At 37.8% G+C, this 19,876-nt stretch overlaps 1 protein-coding gene across 4 annotated transcripts in view; it reads left to right on the forward strand.

Moving 5' to 3' along the window:
• arhgap20 (Rho GTPase activating protein 20) overlaps positions 1-19,876 on the forward strand; it is a 137,969-nt gene that overhangs the window by 22,955 nt on the left and 95,138 nt on the right. For 3 of the 4 annotated variants that reach the window (XM_039743944.1, XM_039743945.1, XM_039743947.1), the window contains exon 2: positions 5,931-6,016. In XM_039743944.1, coding sequence (XP_039599878.1) covers positions 5,931-6,016 — 86 coding nt within the window. Of the gene's footprint in view, positions 1-5,084; positions 5,730-5,930; positions 6,017-19,876 lie in introns of those variants that run through there. The other variant, XM_039743946.1, reaches the window with a different exon arrangement.

Consider the following 19,876-nt stretch of genomic DNA (forward strand, 5'->3'; position numbering starts at 1 on the left):
AGTTTTTCCTGCTTCATTACTACGCGGGTGGAGTCGCAGGGAAAAGGGAACAGCTAGTATTATATATTGGTTGAACATGCAAGTAAGAATTTTAACTGTACTCTATACATGTGTGCAATATTATTAACACTACTACAGCCGGTGATGCTACTGTATTAGTCAAGTGTATGTGACTTCTTTCTCGCTTGATTCTAACTTTTCATTGTGTCACTGCAAGTTGCATTCTTTTAAAATGCATGGAGTGTTAAATAGCTAAAAATAACATAATGACACATACCATCCTATCACTACTAGCCCCTTCACAATGCAACATAATCTATAAGTAAACCCCATTGAGAAAGACTCTCTGTTATAATGACCAGTCATTGCATTTAAAAACCTCAGACACTTCACCACCAGATCTGAGCGGAGTGAGTGTATTACACTGGCAAATGGACAGTCCACTTCAGTTGTCCACCGCATGATGCCAAAAACCACATAAACCAGTAACAATAGACTGTGAGCTCAAAAATGCTTTAAAGATTTGTTATTGGCATGAGACTAGTCTTAGACTACTATAATCTTAGTCTCCTGGGGTGGTATCAATCTCCTGCAAATCACATAACCCATATGTTTTGCCTCACTTTACCTAAATATGCCTTTTATATAATTAGCCATATGTGCAGCCTCTCTAAGAGCCAGTGCCACTGTGTGTAGAAAGAGCATTAGTTCTTCACAATTTATAGTGCAAATCACCACATCATCTAACTAAGTTTATTTACTGTACTTTGTTGAAGTGGTTTCAGTTGCTGAAGCATCAAGTGGCCAAGAGTCCCTCACAATGCCCTAATATCATATGAATTCATTTATGAGTTCATTTATTCCAATTTAATTTATTCTTATATACCCATGCACTCATTTCACTGACTGAGGCAATTAAAAATCATCACAGCTATACACATGTACATATGTGTGTGTGTGTGTGTGTGTATGTATATTTTATATATAAAATATTCACATTGCCCTGAATAGACTGACATTCGTTTAGGTTCAACAACTCCTCTGTGTAACAATCCTTTGAGCCTTTCCCATCCATTTCTTTATTTATTATGTCTGACAGGTTTCAGGTTTCATAATATCATTAAGATCCCCAAAATGTATTATAAAATAGGACCATCTGGTCTTAGAACTAAAATTGTACGGCTCAATCAATCACTATTGATTGTCCAACTGCTCTTACTGCCCACTTAGTCTTAATTTAATTGGAAATTGTAAGCCATAAAGATTCTGGAAATTGACAATGTGTTTGTGGTACCATATTTTTCTAACCCAGATTTAATACAGTGCTCATTTACTGCTTTTCAGTCCTAAAATGCATTCCCATGTTATTTCAGGAGATAGTTAAGCAGCTTTTTTCATTATTGAAAATTCCCAACCTTTTCCATATTTCACGGTTTTTCTTAGGTAATCCTGTTTGTCCTCCTCTGACTTATGATAGCAGTTTAATAGCTCCCCTCCTTATTATGATATTTTGTGTTGTTTTTCTAATTCCACTTCAATACCTGACCCACCCTGGGTCTTTCTTTTTATTTAGCAAGTTTCTCTGTCTTCTGTAACCATATGACATTTATCTTTAACATGACTGAACAACAGTAAATTCTGATATAACTGAATGACTTCATTACCTCCAAGGCCCACTTGAAATATTCAGAAATATTCTGCTGATTTCTCAGTTTATGAGAAATGAACTGTCATTCTCAGTACCTGAAAAAATCCTCATTATTATCTGGACTCTACTTCTGTTATAATTTTTTTTGAAAAGGAAATCAATAATTCACAACTATCATGGTAATTTTAGGGAGTTTTTTGCCTTGCGGAGACAAGGGTAAGGACTACATTAGGCAAGCTGACTTGTGCTTCCTACGATATAAAAGGAAACTCGTATTTTAATACATTCTTGTTCATCATTGTGTCAGAGAATATCAACATTTTGCATTTAGGTCAGATATACAAGTAAGAATTTCACTGTACTCTGCAGATGTAACAATACAGCTATTACTGATTAACGGGTAGTATTCCATCACACCATCTGCCATAAACCCAACCAGAACGAGGCCTGAGGAGATCCTTCTCTACTTCTTCTGAGCTGTTTTGTGAGCTCTGGGTTCATTCACCCCTACTACATTGATATTGTCCCTTATGTATGAACCTTTACAACATAGGGAACAAAAGGTTAATCTTATTTCTGTATCATTGACTTAGAAAACCCTCCTTTTGATCAGCTCTAATCACATTATAAGAAAAAGTCACGTAAGGCATCTACTTGTTCAACGCTCGCATTTCCCTGACACACTTTTGATTGCGAGCTGAGCTCTCGTACAGACTTTGCTAACCCTATGTAGGTTCATTCTTTATGACATATTCCTCCCAGATAATACCAATTGTTATGGAAATAGTAATTTTGGCAAGTCTATCCCTTTTTTAATTTTATCCTATCTACTGATCCATTTTTCATTAAATCAGCATATCCTAGCCCATTAGTGGTCCATTAGTGGAATTCCAATTACTATGTGGGGTATCCTGCCTTACTGCTTTTCTTGTGAGATGTTTTTGTAATAAAATTTTGTAACCACTGTGGGGTGCCTCAGAGCTCCAAACTCCAGATTCAACTGCAGAGAAACAAGTCCTGGGTTCAAAAGGATTATTTTTATTTAACAAAATTCCTTCTTCATCTAACAAAATCGCCACAACCACAATTCTTTTCCTTTTCCCCCTTCTTTAATCTCCATCTCTTCCAACTCTGACTCCCTGAGTGAGGCAAAGTGACTTCTTTTTTCATGACTTAAGAGTTCTTCTGGTGTCTTGATCTTGCATCCAGGAAGCATTCCCAGGTTAGTCGGAACCATTTTAAAACAGAGAATCCACCTCCCTGTAGCTCCCTCTGACGGCTACTAAGAAACCCAACAATAATGCTTATTGGGACTACAAAACCCTTGCAGCCCAGTGGTTGTGGACATTGGAGATCCACCACAGGAATGTTTCTACTCAACATGTTGGGGAAGTACATGGACCCAGGAGGCAGCTTCTTTCTGCCCTTCCATCATAATACTATTCCCGAGAAAGGGAACACCCATCATTCCAGCAGGGACTCCCATCCATTCATGGAAACCATAAATTATGAGGGCCTCCTGACTGGGTAAGGAGCTATCCATCCTGACTGGGATGCAAACCAGTCTATGTCCTCTATTACAATTGATTACTTTTTAAGCAATGTGAAGCTGTTTTTAACTTTTACAAATATAACATTCAGGGTTGGTGCATGTCTTGCAGACGTTGTTTATAGCCCAGTATTTGGCTTCTCAGGACCTGAGATTGACCTATGGGAGTTTAAGAAATGATCCTGAAGAAAAATTGGATGGAATTAAGAAAGTAGATTTAGCATGAAGGGAGGTAGGAAAGCAAAGTTCTGTGACCATAGAATACTGTTTGATTGTAACTCTTTTATCTGTGATAATAATAATAATAATAATAATAATAATAATTCTTTGTATGTATATAGCGCTTTTCTCACTACTCAAAGCGCTCAGCAATTGCAGGTTAAGGGCCTTGTTCAAGGGCCCAACAGAGCAGAGTCCCTTTTGGCATTTACAGGATTTGAACCGGCAACCTTCCGATTGCCAGTGCGTGATCTTAAAGACCATGAGCCCAATCACATGATTATACAGAATTAGGTCCAAAAAGTGGAAGTTGTATTCCAATAAAATGATAGGATCCAAACACAGCATACACAGAATCTCCGAGGAGCACTGATTTGGGTCATACATAACTTGGATTCATTTTTTTTTTCTTAACCACTCATGTTGCAATCTATAGAGGTACAGTGTATGGTGGTCTTAAATATTACCTGGCAAGAAGAGGTGCTACAACAACCACAAAGATTCTTCTTAACATTTTTGTACTGTCTATGATATGTAGGCTACTCTCTAGTCCCAAGTAAGGGTCTCCAGTTCTCATGGTAAGAGAAAGGGCTGGAGAGAGGCTTCAGGTCATCGAAATGTGCAGTCACTGGTTCAAGAAATACTGCAAGAGAGATGCCCAGAGAGATAAAACATTAGAGGACATGACAAGGCGATGAGCTGCACATGGCAAAGAGAATAATAGCTGCCAGCATTGCAAGTACATACAAGAAGGATGGCAAGGAATTTGTTGTGTTCCCCTGTAAAGTCTCTTTGTGTGCTTCATAAAATAAAACTGTAATTCTAATGTCCTTTGTGCTCACTCTCTGTTTTCTTTTGGATCCCAAGTGGAGCCAAGGGGTAAGTCTGTGAAACAGACCTCCATCTGCTGTGCAGAAATAATTCTTGCATATGTAAAATATGTCAAATATCTGTGCGGTAACATCACTTCCTAATAACAAAAGTCAATGATGGGCAGTCCTGCTTCTTGAGGGCTTCAGAGTCTTGTAGTTTTCGTTCATGCTTTCAACTGAATCCTCTACTCTAATCTGACATCTTGTTTGTTCACTCTTGAATTTCTCAGTAGTTTTAAGAAGCTATGTACTGTATGTGTAGCATAATTTAGCATGCCACATTACTAAAACTGAACCAGCCATGCAGAACTGTTCCATCTCATGTTTTTTGCCGCAGATGCTAGGGGTTTTCCCCATTCACAGTGGATGGCACCTGTCAATTGCCAGAAGTGCGTGAGTGTGCCCATGTTCACCAAGACTGAGCTGGTATCGCATTTAGGATGAGGCTGTCGTTCATCTCTTGTTGTTGAGAGAAGCTTTTGGCTCCTCACAGTCTAACCCAGGATGAAGAATGTATGGAAATGTATAGACAGAGGTCATTAAGGAATTTTTCTTCTCAAAAATAGTGCCACATAAAATTTATTTAAGAACACTGTTCCATTTTAGTAGTTGTTAAATTGTTAGTTGAAGTTGGGCATTTCATGATAAACAGACAAGATGTAGATTTATGATGTATAAATCATTTAATTCCAATTGTGTGAGAATATCTTTTTTGTATGTGACGCAGTTGTTTCCTTCACTTTAAGGCTTATAGGGTTATAGTTCAGTTTAATTTGACATCTCATTTGGAATAATTCACATCATGATGGTGTAATATGTATACCAGGTGAAGTGTTTTAAAGGCAGTGATTTTTACTCAAACATTCATAGGCATGTTTTCCATTACAGATGCTACTCATGGACATCTCCATACTTCAACACACTTTAATTTTGATTCACCTATTAATCTAACACACACATCCTTTGCATATGAGAGGAAATGTGAAGTACCCAGAGAAATCTTACGTTGACACAAACAGAATGTCCAAAGTCCAAACAGTCAGTGAACAAGGTAAAACTTCAACCCAGCTTCCTAGGGATGTGCCACCCCAATTAGGAGCAAACTATTTAACCATTCATCCAACTATTTGATCTCCAAAACTACTTATTCCATTACAAGGTCACGGGGTGGCTGAGCCTGTTCAGAAGCAATCCGTCACAAAGCAGGAACTCACGCCAATCCTTAAGGGACACACACAACCATACTCACTCACAGAAGGAAAGGTTAGCACTGACATCAAACCTAACGTGTATGTCTATATGAGGAAGCGCATGTGAATATGGTGGTAATTTACAAATTCCACAACGTAATTGGGACAACAGTCAATCAAACAATCAACTATGAAGTTGGAAAACAGCACTGCTGACCACTTTGTTCCCGACTTACCTTCACTTGATCCAAGTAAGCATTACAGGAGTTTATCCCTGCAGTACTGGTTTATAAATTACTTGATGGAAATTAAAGTCCATCATGGGTCTATTTATCGATTTTACTTAACACAGTTTCATTTTGGTGTTGTTTGTGAACATGAACGGGATTAAATAAAATGTTAAAAAATAAACACCATCTATAAAATGTATGTTGTACGCTTGTCTGTTTCAGAAAATGAAAACTTTGGCTCAGAGACGACAATCTGCACCCACACTGGTCATCAGCAAAGCACTTAGCAAATCCAGAACATCATCCAGGTAGGACAAAGGTTTTCTTTTTATAATTGACACTACAGCAGTTATCAATGGATGTTAAAATGTGTTCTACAGTTGTTCTGGAGGAGTTAACATATTCAAAGAATAATGAAGTTGTGTTTTTGAAAATAATGCAGCAAAGGCAGATGGCTAGTAGAGGTAGGAGGGGACCATTAAATTATATTACTGCAGTATTTTTGTCATAATATTTAATTGATAAATTGATGGAAGGTATTGGATTTTTTGTATTTTAAGGTTATATACAAGTTGGTGCACCTTATCAGTGAGTATATGGCTCCTGGATTCCCGGCGGATGTGCATAAACAGCAGATGCTCAGAAAACGAAGGGTTGATACAGTGGTCTTGAGAGTTGGCTGGGTACATTGCGCCTCAGCAAGGTTGTTTCTTGTGCATATTTAGTGGGCAGCACTGCATGCAGGAGTTTCAAATGTCCTTTTATCGAGAAAATTTTGGATTTTTTGAATAATTTTGAACCGCAGTGGGTTAAAACCATGGATGCCAAAACTGCGGATGAAGCAGACTGACTGTACTTAATATGTTGGCCATTTCCTTTTTAAATGAGACTGATGACTTCTGCAAACTATTCAAAAAATGTTTATGTGATATTTATGTTTATAATTTGATATGGCTGTATATTTTAAAGACAATTAGTTTTTATGTCCATTGTCTTTATTTTGTTCAGGTGTATTTTGCCTGCTTCACAATGTTGTACCAATGTGCCTGCATTTTCCATATATCTGTATCAGGAATGTTGTGAATTTTAGTTTTGAGCTCTCCGTCTTTGATCCCACTGTTATTTTGTGTATTAATTGAGTTTTTCAAGGTGTTGATAATTTTGTATTTTCATGACGTCCACACATCACCATTTTTTATGGCTATATTTGCTGCCATTCTGGGTAACTACACATTCCAGCAGACATATTGTTAAACATGATACTCAGTTGTTACCCACTGACCACCAGACGTTTTTGATAAAAAACAAACCTATGTATAGCTAGTTCAAATCTTATTACGGAGACTAAGTCATTGCAAGAACTTTGCCCTTGATCTTTGTTTACCATTTTGGGTTTTGGTTTTTAGGTGTCTTTGTGTTATTCCCTGCCTTGTACCCCTGCTTCTTTAAGTCTTCACTTCTCTTTTTCATCCCCTGGTCTTTAAAACAATTCTGCTAATAAGGTCTGCCTTTTTCTAGCACTGGTAGACCAAGAAGAACTTTGTAAAATTTACTGTGTGAGTCCTTTATGAGCTTTCTGCATATCCACAGTAGAGGCCCTAGAAAAAGCACTAAAGAAGGATTACTTACTGGGTCATTTTAATATACATATTGAGCCACATCAAGCTAGCCACTTGTCGTCACAACTCCAATTCCCACTTATTTTTAATATATAGTCTTTTTTATTATTAATTCCCTGTGAACAGTAGGGGCTCCACTCAAGAGTTCCCCAAACCTAAACAGTAACAATTTATAATAACTACTAAAAAGGAAAGAACCAGAGTAAAGAATCAGAGGATTCAATACAGCATACACAAGGGAAAAAACAACTCAGACCTAAGCACTCGAGGTCTACCTAAACAACAGTGACCCTGGACTGTCTTGTGAGGAGGCAAGTCCACTTACCCACCATTTAATACAATAATACTGTACTTGACTCACTGCTCACCTTCCACCACCACTCTCATTCATTCTTCCCAGCAACTGAAACTTTGTTTTGTCAATACCTCCTGACTTCAAGCACACCTGCCATATAGCCAAAAGGAGCCCATTATCACTTCCAGTAGCCCATAATTAATCATTTCTATTCAGTCCAGGGTGACATCACACAGCTCTTGGGCTTTATGCTTTGAACACATTGACTGTAGTGTCCCTGCATATTCCTCTCACCAGACTGGCTACACTGCCCAGTTTTCTTAAGTGGACAAATTTAAGAAAGTAATAAGACTTCTGTTTATTACAGGGTCTTGAATAATCAAGTTCTATGTTGGTAGTGCCCTCTGCTGGCCACAAATGATGCCAGTGCCTGAGTGTCTTTTACACTCCCCAGTAATACAATCATTATTGTGACATCTGAATTGCATGGCCAAATGACCTGAAGTGCAGGAAGTTCATAATCAATGTTCAGCTTTTGTGATATCTGCAAATTTTGTTTGGCCTGAGTTTTTGATTATATGACACTCTATGAATTCATTTTGTGTGAAATATTGATTGAGTGTTTCCAGTGCTGCTGCATAGACTGTTGAGATAATGTGAATTTAATTTCTATGACCCAAAAAAAAATTAAGTGAGGTAAATTGACTTGCTTGGTTTCTTATTTGTAGGAGTGTTGGATTGGCACATTTTCAGCATCACAAACATTTGGCTTTTACTTAAGAAAAAAATAAAATGAACTTGCAGTACTTAAAAAGTTGAAGAACATAAAGAATCATGCTATTATCACATTCTGAAGATCTGTAATATTTGTGTACTGTGGGATCCTGAGAAATGTCCATCTTTCATAGATGTAATTGTCAAGTGGCACAGACTTCACCATTTCACAAATCCCTGATTTTTCTAAATGCACACCTACATGCCTCTATGCTTATTAACACGTAAAGAGCAAATCAGGAAGCAGGATAGGTGAGGTCCCAGACCATGCACATATTTAAATAGACTAAAGTTTGTTTCTCTGAATCTATGATATCTATCAGGAAATTGCAGTTGCCCGGCCATTGCCTAAGTTTGTATTCTTTGCATTTATGCTGACTCCTATCTTTTCCAGTAGTTAGCAGTTCTTCAATGAGACTGGTTTCTTGTGTTTTACCCATTTGATTTTCTTTTATAGCTTCAGCTTTTGTTTAGGTCTTCGTTCAGTTTGTATTTAGCCATTTTGCAAGTGAATTGTCCCTATCCTCAGTAACTCTTTTCTTTCTTATTTTTGCATTTGGTTTGCTAAAATTGCTTCTAAAGTTCAGGTCTAGAAGTCTCCCAGTTGTCTAATTTGCAACATTTGTATTCAACCCTTAACAATGTCAGGAGCAACTTTCATTCTTCTATGTTAATGAAGTGTATAATCAGCAAGTGTTCATCTGGAGACAAAGACTTTGTAAGAGATGGTCTAACATGACATGACTCTTCAGATAATTTTTGTTAATTCAAATATCTTATTTAATTAAACCAGAGATCTGACTGAGTAAAATATTTAATAAAGAAATATTAAAAATGATTAAATCCCAGTGAAAACAGAAGTGAATGTGGGAGTAGTGCTGTGGCTATGAATTCACCCTGGGTGGTGACCGGTTAATTCACTTTCTGTGGGCGCAGATGACGCAAGTTCTCCATCCAAAAATTATAAAGAACTGGTTGACTGTTATATCTAGAAAACATATTAAACACTCTCTTAGAGAAACAAGTAAGAACAGTTCTTTTTTTAGAAATAATGAGGCAAAAGTAAGAAATGTAGCTGTTAACATTGACCAGGGGCTTCAAGCATAAAACCTTGCTTAGATTTCTACTAAAATGTTGCTGTCAAAAGTCAAAAATGGCATACGCACACAAAAAAAAAAATCAGATTTATAAAACCACTAGCATATCGAGACACCGGTTTGTTAAAATGGGCTAAATGGTAACATCTAGTGTGTTGTGCATTTACAAATATCTGTTTGCCAGATATGCTAGTACTTATATGCCTCTTTTTTGTACTTCTTGTTACCTTTTTTCATTGGACATTCTAGCCCTTACATCCCTCTTTGTTTGTGCTTCTCTTAGCCTCTCAACATTAGACATTCCAACTCTGTTTTGGATGCCTGATGCACAGACATACGCTGCATGGTTTAGTATCTTATGCTGGCCACTTCCTTTGTTCCCACCCACATGTGAATGTCACATCACATTATGGCCACACAAGGCAATGGATGCTAGACGGATAGACGTTTTATTGGTTTATATAAATAGATATAGATAAAAAGGTATGTAGACCACATGCCATGGAAAGTTCCTTTATAAATCTCAAATCAACTTAAAACTATGCACTCGTGCACGCACTTTTAGCCACTCCCCTCAGGAAGCATATATGGCATAAAAATGCCTGTTTTGAATATTCAAGATCTTCTTGCCATATAGATTTGGCTCAGAGTGACGTCATTAGGCAATAATGAAACACAGACTCTACAACTTCCAACAAAAAAAAATATATATGATGTCTTTACTATAAACCATGGGACAACACAAGAAATGAAACTTTAGTGAATGTGAACTTAAGGTATTCGTGACTGAAGTACAAAACACAAAAACATTATTTTTGCTGGTCTCTCAACAGGAGACTCATATGAAAAGAAAAAAAAACACAAGAGTGGGAGAAAGTGACTGCAGCTGAATGGACTGAACAATAGCAATGTGCCACCATGCAGTGCCCAGACCTCACCCAGTACACAGCGTGAAATGACGCTGACTGTATGTGCAGAACTGTGAGATGCTAAGAACATTCTTATTTAACTTGTAATTTTGCCAAGTAAATGTCAATGTTGCAATGCATACAAGTCTCTTTACATTCTACATGCAACATCCAAATATGCCATCACAATGCTGCAAATGTTTGTGGGGTTGTGTGCCACCCAACGAGTCTGAACACTGCCACCTACCTTTTAATGAAGCATTGATTTGTTCTATCACTGATCATAGTGCCCTTTATTGTATCGTCTCTCTTGGGGTTTACCCGCTATCACCTGAAAGAAGGAATATACAAGTTGTCAGTAATTTACTAAAATTAATTCCTATCTTATCAATTAGGCAGACTCACCAAGAAGCCGACCATCACACACAGCATAACCCTGAAGCCTGCTATCCACACTACTATTTGGTGGAAAAAAAGGAATTGGGGTTTCAATTGGGCCACCTCAGAAAACATTAGTCAAGCACATCTGTGCATCGCCTATTAATTGTATATTACTGAGTGAAAGTGCTTTCTGTTTGCAAATGCAAACTCATTCTGTGATGGTGCCATTATTGCAACATGGATGCAGTCAATTGCACTGATTACATTTTGGAAATCAGCAATTGCTGCAAATTATCTTTTGATCTCAGCTTTCTCACCTTCACCATTAGGAAATCGGATATATTTAGGTAGCATCGTAATTATACCATCCCATGCATCACCTGAACTGTAGTGTAGTAGAGTCTGTTCCACCTGTTCTTTGATAATTTCAAAAACAGTTTCATCTATATCGGAGTCTAAAAGGGCCGCCAACATTGTAATTTCTTCCGATAAATCTTCAATTCTCTCTCTGAAATACGTAATATCTTCGGCAGAATCCATTTCATCGGCAGTAGTAAGCATTTTTCTAATTAATTCTTGTGCTATCGATTCACCAATCAGTAACTAGAGGCCGTGTTAGAGCCCACCCTCTCAACTTTGACGAGTGAAAGTGACAGTTTTATTTCAAGGCGTATTTCATGACGGTTTGCAGGAATGTTACGGACAAAATGAAATAAATAAATAAGCAACGAAAAACATATTTCGTGACACATTTATTTATTTATGCTCTCATTTCATGACATATTTATTTATTAAGGCTGTCATTTCATGACACATTTATTTATTTATGCTCACATTTCACAGTACTTTTATTTATTTACGCATTTATTTATTTATTTCATTTTGTCCGAAATATTCCTCCATAACCATGGTACCTGATAGCCCACTATTGGTGATATCCTCCAAAAGAGCTAAAGCTGCCATTGCCATTTATGTTGTTCACCCTTTTTGCAGACAAAACAGATAAGCTACACACTAAGGCAATTAACATGAAGTATGCGTACTTCAACTGTACTGAGAGAACATGTCAGTTAACTGATATAATTAGTTCAAGATTATCGGGATGGGACTGATACCTCAATGAAATGTGCAGTAAAATGAGATTTTCAGTTCACTTCATTGTCCTGCCACCTGGATTCACAAAAATGCTAACACCAAAAATGCGTAGGACTTACAGATTGTTGAAACTTTCTGTAACACTGCACCAATTTTCATGCTAAATTCGTGTGTTATAAATATCTAACTTTTGCATGAGAAATGGCTTACGCTCGTTTCTGAGTGTAAGCATGTTTTATACATGAAGCCCCAGGTGTAAAAGTGTGTAAGATAATGTTTGGCTGTGACTTTTCATCCAGAGCTTGTTGAGCATCATCTTGTTCTACCACAACAATTTAGACAAAGTGGATGTGATAGAAATAGACAAGAGAAGGCTCTAGAAATGTCTCGATGAGTTTAGCAGTGACAATGAAAACATGGAGAAGAGTACTTTTAGGCAGTAAAATACATCAAATAATTTATAAATAAGCTGTTTGAATTTAAGCTGATATTTTTTAGTTTATTCAAAAATATTTTAGAACTAGATATATGTTATTGGGATACTACAATATCCAGAAACAATGGAAAATAATTGATTAATCAAACAGCTTTAATTCTACACAGTTCTTTTCACTTAGAAGAAATAGTCTGCAAAGTCACCTACATAGAAAAAATGAGTTAGACGTCAGAAGCTGAAGTAAGAAAATGAAACCACTATGCTACTAGAGAATGGCACAAGGGCATTGTATAGGTACGGTAGACCCAAAAAATATCACTGTGGAAATAATAATTAAAAAGTAATTCTGACAATGTCTTTGTGAATGAAACCGAGAAGAAGCTGGACAGAAATTATTAGCTCAATGCTGAGAATAAAGAAGCTGTAAGAAGAGGTACTGTATAGGCATAGGAACCTGTGGAGAATTAAATGGCTGTGACAGGAAAAAATTGAAAAAGGTTTGAATTCTCTTGAGGTGTTGTAAGCCTGAGTGTCAGAGTGCAGAAAGAGACCAGAGATTAGGAGGGAAAAACGACATCTGCAATTTGTAGGACAAAATGCCTAATCCATTAGCGGCAAAAACATTAGCAGGTCTGAACAGCTCACTGCCACCGTGAAGGTCCTAGTCAGAAAATGCAGAATAAATGATGAGAAAATTGAAAAGGCAGTGAAGAAATATAGTTGGAATATTTCAGTTTACAATTAACTAATTAATTCATGTATTTTATTGGTTAGCTTTTCTCTGCTGTCTTTGTGTTTGTACAGAAATTCACTGCTCTGTGTAATTTAGTTGTTTAAAAGATCTCTCTGTATTGTCCCCCACACTTAAGGCAATTTATTTAGCTAACAATTCAGTTAACATTTATATTATACAGGTTTGCATCACATGTTACAATGGTGATGAAAATGAAAGAGAAAAGAATATTTTCAACAGTCACTCCCTCCAAACTTGTGGATAATACCTAAAAACTCCCTGTCATGTTTGTTCATGTTTTCTTCTCAAATGTATTTCTTGTTTTCTCTCAACAAGGATTTTACCTTTATATTTTGGATGTTCATTGATCTCTCAGTTTTAGACTTTAGGCATATTTTTTGTTTATAATTTTTCTCCTGATATTTTAAGATATTTTTTTTTTCTCTGCACCATGTCAGGCATAACAAGTTCCTGTTCTGCATTGGCTACATTAATAATCTACAGTGTGCTCAATGAGCAATGATAGACTATCTACTCCTTTGGTTAATATACCAGAAGCAGCACACAGTAAATTGAGCACTTCTTTGATATTATTGCCCAAGTATGGGTGCCTATGCCTGCATCAGGCAGTGCAACATGAGCAAAGGTCCCTCAAGCCATTATTAATCCACCGATCATATTTAGGAGTTACTCCATTCAGCCTAATATATTTCAAAGCAAAATGTCAGAACAGCAGTGCAATTGTTAGTCTGCTATCGATCTTCATCAGAACACAAGTGTCATCTGGTGGGTTCCAGTCAGTCTTTATCATGATCCATAAATTGGTCGACAGAACTGTGGTTTTATACATAGAACAGTTATTAGGATGCTCACATCGGAACATTTATTAACATTCTTCATAACAGTTGTCTTCCTTGCTAGGTCCTAAATCGGGCATACTGGGGTGGATTTCACTTGTGATAGTAGAAGAACTTTTCATTTGCACATTTCATTAGCCCATGTGGTGATAGCTGTCAAGATCCTGAAAGTCTGAAGCCCTTTACAAATCCACATAAAAAGCATAAAAACCACAGCATCACTACTCCTCAAATCATTCCCTCTCAGGTGGTTTCTCTTGAAGGAGGGGAGGAGGCTCAGGTTACTTAGCTTTGAGAAGGAGAGTTACCTTATGCTAAATAACTGATTTGATTTCTAAATAGGGGCTACGTACAAATGAAGAATCCAAATAAAACAATGATGTAATTTTTAAGGGGGGCATTGTGGTATAGTAGTTAACATCAGAGACTTGGGTTGCAGTCTTGACGGAGGTCTCAGGACTGCAGGTCATGTGATTATTCTTAGGACAAAGCTGAGCCTTAAGACACCAATACAGATTATAGACTTTTGTAGAATGCTAATTGTTTATGATAAACAGAGGTACGTAAACCATGTGTCATGGTTTGAATGGGCACTGCCCATGGATACCCTTTGGCCTTTTGTGGTCTTGGCCTGGCTGGCTTCAGTTTAAAACCTGGTGTGAGTATGGATGTATGATCATGTTCTTATTAGGGTAATTACATGGATGTCTGTATAAATACAAAGACTTTGTACCCTAAGTCCTGCCAAGGGTTTGTTTCCTGCCTTGCGCCCTGTGTTGGCTGGGATTGGCTCCAGCAAACCCCTGTGACCCTGTAGTTAGGATAACTAGGATAATTGATGGATGGTACCTTAAAAAATAAGGATGGTAGAAATGCCTAGAGCAGAGGTTCTCAGACTTTTTTGGTTTTCAGCACACTGTAAAATGTATCAAAATTTTTTCCGGGGGAGTTCATCTCCATGTGAGAGCGAGATGGGGAGGTCGTTACTTCCATAATATTTCTAGCACACCTAGCCACCTCTTGTAGCTCGTGTAAGATTTGTTTTTTTTGTTTTTTTTTACATCTTCTTGTCATATTATTATATATATATATATATATAATATATATCCATTATATTCGGTTTTGAATAATAAATCTCAACTTTAATGCTCATTGTGATCTCCCCAGACTTATTTTTACAGGGATGATATAAGAAAGCTACTGTAGACTTTCTCTTCATATATATGTAGGTATTTCCAGGTTTTTCAGGTGTTTCCCATATCACATAATCCATTTTAGGTTAATTGGCTACTCCCTATTTAATCTACAACTTTGCCCTATAATTAACTGTTCACTAATATTGGTCCTAATTGAAATGTTACAAAATTTAGAACCTGTCAGGTTTTCTCCAATAATCTAAACATGTGTCTGTTAAAACATTTGTTTTTTGTGATTATGGGTGTGAATGTACCTTGCAGTATACTGACACCCTGACCAAATTTTGTTCCAGCTATGTGCCTGATACTATTGGGATTGGGTCCAATTCACAGACACTCAAAGCTGGAATGAACAGGTTCAGAATATACGAGAGATGTTCAAAACGTTTCTGCATTTTTTTTAAAACTCTATTAATAAAGAATTTCAAAAACAAATTCCATCACTTTTCTACATAGTCACCTTTGTTTGCGATGCAAACTACTCCTCCCACCTTCACCGTTTCCAACGAAAATATAAAAGTGCATAAACTTTTTGAACGTCCCTTGTAGATGGAAGGATGGGCTTATAAAACTGTATTTAGATTTTGCTTTACCTAGGTTGTCAGGTATATTAGAAAATCCCTTTAAGTGAAACTTATCTTATTCTTTTGGCTGCTCCCATTAGGGGGTCACCACAGCGGATCATCTTCTTCCATATCTTTCTGTCCTCTGCATCTTGTTCTGTTACACCCTTCACCTGCATGTCCTCTCTCACCACATCCATAAACCTCTTCTTAGGCCTTCCTCTTTTCCTCTTCCCTGGCAGCTCTATCCTTAGCATCCTTCTCCCAGTATACCCAGCATCTCTCCTCTGCACATGTCCAAACCAACGCAATCTCGCCTCTCTGACTTTGTCTCCCAACCGTCCAACTTGAGCTGACCCTCTAATGTACTCATTTCTAATCCTATCCATCCTCGTCACATCCAATGCAAATCTATGCATCTTTAATTCTGCCACCTCCAGCTCTGTCTCCTGCTTTCTGGTCAGTGCCGCCGTCTCCAACCCATATAACACAGCTGGTCTCACTACCGTCCTGTAGACCTTCCCTTTCACTCTTGCTGATACCCGTCTGTCACAAATTACTCCTGACACTCTTCTCCACCCATTCCACCAAGCCTGCACTCCCTTTTTCACCTCTCTTCCACAATCCCCATTACTCTGTACTGTAAATCCCAAGTATTTAAACTCATCCACCTTTGTCAACTCTACTCCCTGCATCGTCACCATTCCGCTGACCTCCTTCTCATTTACACACATGTATTCTGTCTTGTTCCTACTGACCTTCATTCCTTTCCTCTCCAGAGCATATCTCCACCTCTCCAGGGTCTCCTCCACTTGCTCCCTACTATCGCTACAGATCACAATGTCCTTAGCAAACATTATAGTCCACGGGGACTCCTGTCTAATCTCGTCTGTCAACCTCTCCATCACCATTGCAAATAAGGAATGACTCAGAGCAGATCCCTGATGTAATCCCACCTCCAACTTGAATGCATCCGTCACTCCTACCGCAGACCTCACCACTGTCACACTTCCTTCGTACATATCCTGTACAACTCTTACATACTTCTCTGCCACTCCCGACTTCCTCATACAATACCACAGCTCCTCTCAAGGTACCCTGTCATATGCTTTCTCCAGGTCCACAAAGATGCAATGCAACTCCTTCTGGCCTTCTCTAAACCTCCATCAACATCCTAAGAGCAAACATTGCATCTGTGGTGCTCTTTCTTGACATGAAAACATACTGTAAAAATAGCACTTTCCTGCACTAAGTGCTTATAATCTTACAGTGTTGTAGCACCTCAATGGTGGGTAGATGATTAAGTGGAACTTATCAATTATGTGATAAAAACTTTTTGCTTGTTTTGTTTTGTCCTACAATGTGAAAAACCTTTAGTGCATCTGGTTGTAAAATAGCACTTTCATGCACTTAGTGCTTGTAATCTTATTGTGTTGTAGTACCTCAGTGGTGGGTAGATAATTATTTATTGGAGTATCCCTTTAAAGAACATAATGTTTCTGAAATGAATAGTGTCTCCTCTATTGAGTGTTTGAAGTCTTCTGTGATGCATACTCGTATTCAGTCTGGCTGTATACTTTAGAGGTTTATCCACAGTATAAGCTGGATGTGGCATTGTATTGTGTGGCCTTCTGTGACCATGTAATGGAAAATATGAGTTAGAAAGTAGATGTATGGATAGATAGAATATTTAGCATAAAAGGTAAGGTTGCAACCATTTAATTTATTAGGCAACCCATGAAGCATAATGCTATCACTGGTTATTCTAAAGTTGTCCGTGTCTAGCCAAACAAAAGCCTTTCAGTGACCGGAGAAATGCATGCATGTAGTAGAACATTGGACGACATAAGTGGATACCCTGAAGGCTCAATATTGCATTGATCTACACTAAGGAATACACAGAGACTGGTATTCCAAAATCCCGTTTGTACCGCCGTCCCTGCCCCCTTCCCTCTCTGACCTAAATCACCAGAAGAATTCTGAGTCAGGCCCTTGGGGTCACTGATTATGTACTTTAAGCTCGACTGATCTGCAAGAATGCTCTCTTGCAGCTTCTAACAAGCAGCGGATTGAGGTGCCCAAGTCCCTTGGCAGAAGCCGAGCCATGTCTCCTTCATTTAGTTCTCTAAGTTAAACTGGGTCATCACACAGGGAATGATACAACTAATAAGCTGCTGTCTGATGTGCACAAGTATCAACTGAAACAAAAGACATGGCCTGCATTGCTCTAAAGAGTCTTTGACACATACAGCCTGTGTGCCTGAGCTGGACTTTAGGTAGGAACTGCACCCCATACTCAATGCATCGGGTCATCCATTAGTGTTTGTAGTTTTTGCCTTTATTTCACACTTCTGGATGTACCAGTTTGTCCTCAAGAGAAATGTATTAAAAAACAATAAGAAGCTATTTTAAAAACCAATCCCATTCTCCAAAGATATATGTTTGAATTTTATTATATTGTTTCATCCTGGATTGTAAAGACTCTGATTTCTGTTTACATATTTCAAGTGTTTTTTATGAACAAGTATCTTCCATTTGTTTCTGATATGAAATATTTCTAATGCCAGGAGAAAGGATCTTCATTTAACTGACTAGAAAATGAATACTCATTGTGATGAAGTGTACCAGGTATGAGCTAAAGAACAGTTAAGTAGAAACAATATAAAATATGATGCTTTACCTCATGACCAGAAGACTCCATACTGCATATGGAAGTTAGGGTTTATTTTGTTTCATGTCTGTGATATTTTATTTTAAAATGTTGTCTTATTGTTATGTGTGGATATTTCACTCTTGGTTATTTGCTACATACTCCATATACTTATTTCTTGGAATTAATCTATGAACAGGTACAAGTATGTATGAGGTTCTTGATATGAATAAGCGGTGAACCCAAAGGTTTAATTTTGGATTGAGTAGCTCTAAGAAATATACACAAGCTGGCAGTCCAAAGTGCTGTTTCAACCACCATTTCAACCTTTGCCCTTTTTTAGGGCACCTTTCAGCCAACACTGTAATATTTAAATGCACAAAGCATAAAAAAAATGTACGTTATTAGGGCAAAAAACAAGTCTTCCCATCATTCAGTAGTCTGACCACCCAAGATGGTGCCGTTCCAGTTTAAGAGAGGCTTTCTGGGAGGAAAAGGCAGGACCAGATGGTCAAACCCTGGAAGTGACATCATAGGTGAAAAGGTGTCAATCTTCCTTTCTGCAGTGGGAGGAGACATAGGATCATTATTGTACAATGCCATCTCACTTCTTGGAGGAGAATTACAATCACTAAAGCCCTTAAACTATTCCCCATGCGCATGTGTGTGACGTGACTTTACCCATTCTCCTCATACATGCGTGCATTTTTCTTTGAGTACTTTGAGGTTCTCCTCCCACATCCCCAAAGATATATGCATAGAGAGAATCGATAGAAATTATATTCCGTACCCATGTGATGAGCAGAATGAATGAAATTTAAAAAAAAAAACACAACTCTGACAAGATATGTCCTAGTGTAACCAGGATCACTGCCTTGAGACACTATGTGGACAGAGTCTGGATTGCTGTCACTTTTATCTTTGAATAGGGGTGTAGATTTTTTTTAACTTGATCTAAAAACATTTTACATTGTGATAAGATTAAGATTTCTGGACATATCGTAGCTCTTATGACAACTAGACTGTTTACTAATTCATCTTGTACATAGTATTCTATTCAGGTGTGATAAGGGAAAAAATATATATTTTGTTTCTTTATGCCTCACATCCATCTAGCAGTTACAGTATACTTAACATGAAACAAAGAACATTCTTGCATTCATATTCCAAATCCTGTTATTCATTCCAATGCAGGGTTGTAGTGTATGGAGCTAATCCCAGCACCTTCAGGTAGAGCCAAATCACCAAACCCATCCTCATCCTCGCCTGCCCATGCAACTTCACTTGCTTTCCTTTCGATTGTGCGTGGAAAACTGAAGTACCTTGATAATCCACACAGCCACAAGGTGAACATACATACACACTCTTAGGTATTGGCAGACATGAATTTAATTTGAGTCTTCTAGGACCTTCGAGACACCCACACTAACCACTGTGCCACTGAAAACCAAATACAGTATCTCCTAATTGAAATACAGCAGCAGAGTGGGATGTAATACCAGACAAGTTGGAATACCAACTGGGAGGAGCTCCAGCCCTTGCAGTTCTGAATTGGGAATGAATG

This window comes from Polypterus senegalus, chromosome 2, assembly GCF_016835505.1.
Source record: "Polypterus senegalus isolate Bchr_013 chromosome 2, ASM1683550v1, whole genome shotgun sequence".
Lineage (NCBI taxonomy): Eukaryota > Metazoa > Chordata > Cladistia > Polypteriformes > Polypteridae > Polypterus > Polypterus senegalus.